At 39.6% G+C, this 9,015-nt stretch overlaps 1 protein-coding gene across 1 annotated transcript in view; it reads left to right on the top strand.

Annotated features, from left to right (window-relative positions):
• LOC107570724 (armadillo repeat protein deleted in velo-cardio-facial syndrome-like) overlaps positions 1-5,632 on the top strand; it is a 21,077-nt gene extending 15,445 nt beyond the window's left edge. Inside the window, exons 9-13 of the mRNA XM_016256986.1 lie at positions 3,409-3,520; positions 3,629-3,716; positions 3,937-4,013; positions 4,899-5,002; positions 5,163-5,632. Coding sequence (XP_016112472.1) covers positions 3,409-3,520; positions 3,629-3,716; positions 3,937-4,013; positions 4,899-4,991 — 370 coding nt within the window. The 3' untranslated portion in view covers positions 4,992-5,002; positions 5,163-5,632. The remainder of the gene's footprint in view (positions 1-3,408; positions 3,521-3,628; positions 3,717-3,936; positions 4,014-4,898; positions 5,003-5,162) is intronic.
• Positions 5,633-9,015: the final 3,383 nt, after the last annotated feature.

The raw sequence follows: 9,015 nt of genomic DNA, 5'->3' as shown, positions 1-9,015 counted from the left end.
CGACTGACCATCTGTAACTGTCTGTGACTGTCTGTAACTGTCCATCTGTAACTGACCGTCTGCGACTGACCATCTGTAACTGACCATCTGTGACTGACTATCTGTAACTGACCATCTGTAACTGACCGTCTGCAACTGACCATCTGTAACTGTCCATCTGTAACTGACCGTCTGCGACTGACCATCTGTTACTGTCCATCTGTAACTGACGATCTGTAACTGTCTGTGACAGTCTGTGACTGACTGTCTGCAACTGACCATCTGTAACTGTCTGTGACTGTCTGTAACTGTCCATCTGTAACTGACCGTCTGCGACTGACCATCTGTAACTGACCGTCTGCGACTGACCATCTGTTACTGTCCATCTGTAACTGACGATCTGTAACTGTCTGTGACAGTCTGTGACTGACTGTAACTGCCCATCTGTAACTGACCGTCTGCGACTGACCATCTGTTACTGTCCATCTGTAACTGACGATCTGTAACTGTCTGTGACAGTCTGTGACTGACTGTAACTGCCCATCTGTAACTGACCGTCTGCGACTGACCATCTGTTACTGTCCATCTGTAACTGACGATCTGTAACTGTCTGTGACAGTCTGTGACTGACTGTAACTGCCCATCTGTAACTGACCGTCTGCGACTGATGATCTGTAACTGTCTGTGACTGACTGTATACAACTGACCATCTGTATCTGTCCATTTGTAACTGACGATCTGTAACTGTCCATCTGTAACTGACCATCTGTAACTGTCTGTGACTGACTGTCGGTAACTGACCATCTGTGACTAACCATCTGCGACTGACCATCTGTATCTGACTGTCTGCAACTGACCGTCTGTAACTGTCTGTGACTGTCTGTAACTGACCATCTCATGCATGTCGCACACAAAACCCAAAGCTCTCAATCAGATGACCTCTGATCTGATTGGTTGCTGTTATGCAATGCGTAGGTGTTTATGGATGCAATGCAGAGGTGTTTGCAATGTACTAGACTGATACAGTCTATTCTGAGCATTTCTGAGGATAGAATAATCACTGGATTTTATTAAGGCACTGCATAGCAAGTAAACTAGATCTTCACCAGCAGAACTGTGTTCTCTGATTTGAAAAACTTTTGGATGGAAAGAAATTCTGATCACAAAGTCTATACACATTTTTCACAATACTTTCTGTGTTTTCTGTGCAGTCATTCATGGAGACTGCTGTGCTGTTATTTTAATTATTTTTTCATGCTTGTCTGCACTAATTCTTACATTTTTTTAACAATATTTTGGTTTTACATGTTTTATGTTAGAAACCCGTAAAATGTAAGGTTTATGTATTTGAATTGCATATAAAATTCCCATATTTTTCAGTCATACATACTGTTAATGAAACAGGTCAGATTTCTACAATAGTACTAATAAACTGAATCTGTTTTGAATACACAGTAACCAGCTTTATAAATTCATCATCAATAAATCCAATTTAAATAGTTTTCACAATGAACAGATTTATGCTGATTCTAAGCTATTTAAATAAATGCATTTTAAAAATATGATTATTTAAATAAAACCAAATAGATGCAAATATTTAATTATAAACGATGACATTATTTTTAATAATTAATTTAATTTAAATGCATGGACATTTTACAAGCAATTCAAATATATAAATCCTAAAAAAAGGCCTATTTTTTCTGTAAAAAGAGAAAACATTTAAAACCAAAACTAAGATGACTTCTAGTGTGACTGAGCATGTTTTACTCTTCAGAGTAACTAGTCAAACTATCTGCTCAAAGCACAAACTCCCATAGCAACCACCCAAAACACCCTATGCCATAGCAATGTGGTAAAATTCACTCAGAACACCTTAGCAACTCCATAGCAACCACCCAAAACACCCTATAGCAATGTGATAAAATCCACTCAGAGCACCTTAGCATCCCTATAGCAACCAACCTAAACACCCTATGCCATAGCAATGTGATAATATCCACTCAGAACACCTTTCCAACCCCATAGCAACCACCCAGAATGCCCTATGCCATAGCAATGTGATAATATCCACTCAGAGCACCTTAACAACCACCCAGAATGCCTTATGCCTTAGCAATGTGGTAATATCCACTCAGAGCACCTTAGCAACCCCATAGCAACCACCCAGAATGCCCTATGACATAGCAACATGACAAAATCCAATCAGAACACCTTAGCAACCCCATAGCAACCACCCAGAATGCCCTATGCCATAGCAACATGATAAAATCCACTCAGAGCACCTTAACAACCACCCAGAATGCCCTATGCCTTAGCAATGTGGTAATATCCACTCAGAGCACCTTAGCAACCCCATAGCAACCACCCAGAATGCCCTATGCCATAGCAATGTGATAATATCCACTCAGAGCACCTTAACAACCACCCAGAATGCCTTATGCCTTAGCAATGTGGTAATATCCACTCAGAGCACCTTAGCAACCCCATAGCAACCACCCAGAATGCCCCATGCCATAGCAATGTGGTAATATCCACTCAGAACACCTTAGCAACCCCATAGCAACCACCCAGAATGCCCTATGCCATAGCAACGTGGTAATATCCACTCAGAGCACCTTAGCAACCCCATAGCAACAGTGCACACATTCGTTCTGAGTAGATGTAAAGCTGTAGTTTTGGTCTGATCAGGATATTTTCTGTCTTGTTGATCTGTGAATGTGTCAGCCAATCGGTGCGCGAGACCAAAGCCGCGTCACACCTCCTGCAGACGGTTTGGACCTATAAGGATTTGCGACACACTCTGTATAAGGCCGGCTGGAACAAAACACACTTCAAGGTAACAGCAGTTAAAGCACCTTAGCAACCCCATAGCAACCACCCAGAATGCCCTATGACATAGCAACATGACAAAATCCAATCAGAACACCTTAGCAACCCCATAGCAACCACCCAGAATGCCCTATGCCATAGCAACATGATAAAATCCACTCAGAGCACCTTAACAACCACCCAGAATGCCCTATGCCATAGCAACGTGGTAATATCCACTCAGAGCACCGTAGCAACCCCATAGCAACAGCGCACACATTCGTTCTGAGTAGATGTAAAGCTGTAGTTTTGGTCTGATCAGGATGTTTTCTGTCTTGTTGATCTGTGAATGTGTCAGCCAATCGGTGCGCGAGACCAAAGCCGCGTCACACCTCCTGCAGACGGTTTGGGCCTATAAGGATTTGCGACACACTCTGTATAAACCACTCAGAACACCTTAGCAACCCTATAGCAACCACCCAGAACACCCTATGCTATAGCAACATGTTAAAATCTACAAATCTACTCCCATAGAAACAACCCTAAACAGTAGATGTAAAGCTGTAGTTTTGGTCTGATCAGGATATTTTCTGTCTTGTTGATCTGTGAATGTGTCAGCCAATCGGTGCGCGAGACCAAAGCCGCGTCACACCTCCTGCAGACGGTTTGGACCTATAAGGATTTGCGACACACTCTGTATAAGGCCGGCTGGAACAAAACACACTTCAAGGTAACAGCAGTTAAAGACGGACAGATCGATGTGTGTTTCACAGCCATACTTATGAAATTAATTTCAGAAAGCGCTGTGCTGATGATGAATATTGATTGTGTGTTTCAGCCAGCCGTCTCTGGCCTGCCCAAAAAACAGAAGAACGCCAAGCAAGGGAACGATGACATCACACTGCCCTTAATGGAGAAGAACCAAGGTCACTGATTCCTGCCGCTTGAATGTGGCATATTTATGAGTCTCTTGCATTGATGAGAATGACAGAAGCGCTGTGCCTTCTTTGTTATGCAAGCTTTAGAGTGTTCGAATTAAATGCGTGTGCGTGGGTTTAATGCACTAATGCAGTGATGTGTGTGTGTGTGTGTGTGTGTGTGTGTTATGCACTAATGCAGTGATGTGTGTTGCTGTTTCCTCCACAGATGGATACTGCACTGTCGATCAGGCAGAGCGAGCAGGAGACGCTCCGTGTCACATGATCGAAAGAGAAACTTTTCAGGTCAGTGGTCATGCTGTATCATTTCTGTTCACCAGAAACTTTTAAACTCTTTATTCATGTCAAATGTATTCATATAGCATCATTAAAAGCAACATAAGTTGACCAAAGTGCTTTACAATAACAATCCAAAACCTAAAATAATAAAAGAGAGCATCATATAACAGATTAAACTCTATACAGCTGCTCAAATACCAAGGAAATTAAATAAGAACATTTGCTGCAAATGTGCTCATCCTCAGTTCATCCGAGATCAGGATGAGTTTGTTTCTTCGTCAGATTTGGAGAAATGTAGCACTGCATCAGTGTCTCAGCAATGGGTGCTCTGCAGTGAATGGGTGCCGTCAGAATGAGAGCTGATAAAAACATCACAATAATCCACAGCACTCCAGTCCATCAGTTAACATCTGGAGAAGACAAAAGCTGAAACACATCCAGCATTAAGACGTTTTAACTCAAATACATAGAGTCCATAATCCATAATAAGGCTTCCTCCAGTGAGTCAGTGTTCTGGTGTGAATCAGGAGAGAAATCTGCACAGATCAAGCAGCGTTTAAACAGCTCTAAACACATATGTGGCTGGATTTTGATGTGAGAGACAACAGCAGATGCCCTTTTTCTCTGTTTGGACTCTCATTCTGACGGCACCCATTCACTGCAGAGCATCCATTGCTGAGACACTGATGCAATGCTACATTTCTCCAAACCTGATGAAGAAACAAACTCATTCACATCTTAGATGACCTGAGTTTGGGGATTTCGGCTAATTTTCATTTTTGGGTGATAAAATGTAATGCATAGTAGGAGTGACTCTCTGAAGAACATTACAGTATAATACATAATGGGTAGAGCTGCTTTATTGGCTTCATGATGTTGAATGTGTTTCAGGGTGTGAATGATAAGAGGCATTTCATCAGGACCAGCAGGCCAGCGGTCGGTTTAGTGGAGCGAACCCCGCAGCCGCTGGACTCATGGGTCTGATCCGGCTCACGGTAAACCACACTATCACACACTCATCACTTCAACTTCTTTTCATCTGTCAGTGAAGCCATGAAGGATAGTTACCGGTTTATGTCTTTGTATCATCTAACACATACTTACAATGTAGAGTTTCATCTACTATATGCTTGAACTCTTGATTTATTTTCATAGGTTGGAGATCCACTTTCAGACCTGCATTTAGACTGACATTATCAGCCTTCAGCACAATTCACCACAGAATCAAACGAGAGAAATACTCCATATCATACCTGTTCCTGTCCACATCGAAAGAGAGGAATCGTGTCCGATCTGTCTGGAAGTGGAATTTGACTCTTTGCTGCTTTGGCAATCTTCACTGTTAAACTCAAGATTCATGATGATGTGACGAGTCATTTATTGATTGTTTAACATCTGATCATACATCATATTACGATCTTGTGTTGTTTCTATTGCTTACTTTTTGTTGATGAGTCTCTAAACTGTATAATAGTGTTCCAATCACACAGACAATTTCAGTTCTGTATCTAAAGTTTTATGCATAAAAGAAACAATTAAGAATATTAATAGGTTACTGGGACTGGGAAAGCAAAACTACTTATTATAGCCTATATCAGAGATTTTAACGCATTCATACTGAATTTGTTTCATAACATCAGTGATTTAATGGCTTGAAAAATAAAAATCAGAATTTTATCTCTTCTTAATAAATCTATTTCGTCATGCATCTAACAGAAAATAAATAAAATATATTAAAAACAAAACGTATTCTTGCTTCGTGGCAAATTTCATGGCGCAAGCTGAATGATTCGCTCGTCTGGTGTGCATTGGAATGTTTCGAGCGATTCGAATCAAAAGAGTCGATTCAAACGATACGAGTCTGAAGCGTGTGTTGAAGTCGCATCGGTTACAGAATCACTGAATCTTCGGATGCTGATCAGCAGAGATGAGTGAAAATCATCGATCACAGACGGAGAAGAACACAACCACAGTCACCACAGGTGTGTGAGACTCAGTGTTCATTCATATTCACTTTAAACATTATATGATTTACATCTTTGATCACATGACGCTGAATAGATCATTAATGCAGAGCAGTTTCAGTGTAACCCAGTATCGCCACTATAGTAAATTGTGTGAGTGTGTTGTCATAGTTACTGCTTTTATTACAGTAAATCAGCTGTAACTCGACATTGGACATAAGATTTTTTCAAAATCTTTTTTTATTTATTTTTACAAATAATTTTTATAAACATTTATTTAAACTAATAATAAAATAACTAACCTTTTCGGGGAGATTTGTCAAGGTCAGAATCATTTTAGTTAACTAAAACGGAAAGAAACAAATCATTGAAATAAAATATAAAAAAGTACATTATTTTATTAAGCACTAAAATAAATAATAACAATAAAAACTATAAAGACAGATAACAAAGCTAATACAAATGACAAAAACTCACTACAAAATTACTAAAACTTTAACACATTTTTAAATAAAAATCAAAACATTCAAAATATAGACTGAATTCAGGTAAAGTGGGCCACTTTTTGTAAAACATGTCATTTAGATACCTAGATGTTTTTTTTCTTTTCTTTTCTCTTCTTTTTACTTTTGTTAACTTTAAGGTCCAGTTATAATATTTCAGCTTGAATACAGTTCATATAAAGTGTTATTTATAAGCTATTAGTTTCCCCAAGACTTTGAGGGTTTTTTTGTATGTGTGTCCACTCCTAAAATTGCATTCTTTCAAGAAACGTTGCATTTTAGGGGGCCCTTTGCTTTTGGGGGCCCAAGGCGGTCGCCTACCTTTGCCTAATGGGTAAGACCGCCCCTGGTTCGTTTGCAAAACTCTGGTTTGCAGAAATGCTCTCTCGCAAAAATGTTGCGTTCCCTCGAGAAGCTTTGCTTTTGTTTTCAAAACTTTTGTTTGCATAAACCTTGCATTCTCTTGCAAATATTTTGCATTCCCCTGAAACTTTGCGTTCATTGGCAACACATGCGTTCTCTCAAAAAACTATTGCGTTCCCCCGAGAAACATTGCATTCTCTCACAACACATTTGCATCCTCTTTTAATACATTTGTGTTCTTCCGAGAAACGTTCATTCGTGTTCACTCGCTCGTAAAACGTTTGTGTTCCAGCAAGAAACTTCGCGTTGGCTTGCAAAACTCTTGCGTTTTCTCAATAAACTTTGCGTTCGCTCGCAAAAACACGGGGATAAAGGTTTTTCCACCACCTCATTTTTCCATCACAATAATTATGCGAGCAAACGCAACGTTTCTCGGGGAGATTCAGAGGTTTTGCACGCGAATGCACCGAAATATATATTTTTCCTCCTATCTCTCTTAGTGTGTTATGTGTAAGCCAGGTTAAAGAGATGGGTCTTTAATCTAGATTTAAACTGACAGAGTGTGTCTGCCTCCTGAACAATGTTAGGTAGATTGTTCCAGAGTTTGGGAGCTAAATAGGAAAAGGATCTGCAGTTGATTTTGATATTCTTGGTATTATCAAACTGCCAGAGTTTTGAGATCGCAGCGCACGTGAAGGACTATAATGCGATATGAGCTCGCTCAAATACTGAGGAGCTAAACCATTCAGGGCTTTATAAGTAATAAGCAAGATTTTAAAATCTATAGGATGTTTAATAGGGAGCCAGTGCAGTGTTGACAGAACCGGGCTAATATGCTCATACTTCCTGGTTCTAGTAAGAACTCTAGCTGCTGCATTTTGGACCCGCTGGAGTTTGTTTATTAAGCGTGCAGAACAACCACCCAATAAAGCGTTACAATAATCTAACCTTGAGGTCATAAACACATCAATTAACGTTTCTGTATTTGACATTGAGAGTCATAATTTAGATATATTTTTAAGATGGAAATTACGGTTTTACAAATGCTAGAAACATGGTTTTCAAAGGAAAGATTGCTATCAAATAGCACACCTAGGTTCCTAACTGATGACGAGGAATTAACAGAGCAGCCAGCAAGTGTTAGACAGTGTTTTTGGTTATTACATGTGGAGGTTTTAGGTCCGATAATGAAAACCTCAGTTTTTTCAGAATTTAGCAGTAGGAAATTACTAGTCATCCAGTTTTTTATATCAACTATGCATTCCGTTAGTTTTGTGAATTGGTATGTTTCATCGGGCCGCGAAGAAATATAGAGCTGAGTATCATCAGCATAACAGTGAAAGCTAACCCCATGTTTCTTGATGATATCTCACAAGGGTAACATGTAAAGTGTGAAAAGCAACGGTCCTAGTACTGAGCCTTGTGGCACTCCATACTGCACTTGTGAGTGTTTGATATCTCGTCATACTGCTACGAATTGATGACGGTCAAATAAGTAAGATTTGAACAAAGCCAATGCAAATTCCACTAATGCCAAAATAATTTTGTAGTCTACTCAAAAGAATGTTGTGAAGGTTTTCGTTTTCTTTTACCGGTGATTCAACTGAGTCGGCTGAGTTTGATTTCACAGAAGCTTCTGCACCTGCACAGAAAAACGTTAAAGGCCATGATTCGTCTGATCTCAAACCGGACATCCAAACCAATGAGTAACCAACTCAAAAACCCCTGTTCTACCAACATGGAAGAACTCAAATGAACAACATCTGCATGAAAAGTCTGACACAGCATCACCGGCCTCTGAAGCATCTTTAGTTTCGCAGCTGAAGATCTTTAATGAAGAACTCAAACTCTGTACTTTAATTACTGATTGCATGTGAATGTGTGTTTATATTGTGTCCATATTCTTTAGTCTGGACAAGTAATTGTTTGTTGAGTATTTCTACAGATGTGGCTTTTTTTCTAAGAATGAAAATGTGTATGTCTATTTCTAATCTGTTCCTTATTCAGTCTTTAAGCTGTCAGATGCTGGCGGATCCGGTCAACTAAAATAAAGATGAGAAGCATCACAAGGGCTGAATGCTGGACATCAGGACCAAATTTTATATGCTTTATATGATATTGTTTTATATTAGTCCTGTTGTGAACTGATATTTTTTAGCACTGACATCTGTGAGGATG

Source organism: Sinocyclocheilus grahami, unplaced genomic scaffold (genome assembly GCF_001515645.1).
Source record: "Sinocyclocheilus grahami isolate Dianchi unplaced genomic scaffold, SAMN03320097.WGS_v1.1 scaffold1497.1, whole genome shotgun sequence".
Classification (NCBI taxonomy): Eukaryota; Metazoa; Chordata; class Actinopteri; order Cypriniformes; family Cyprinidae; genus Sinocyclocheilus; species Sinocyclocheilus grahami.
The sequence above is the reverse complement of the archived record's forward strand: the minus strand, read 5'-3'. Positions and strand labels throughout refer to the sequence as shown.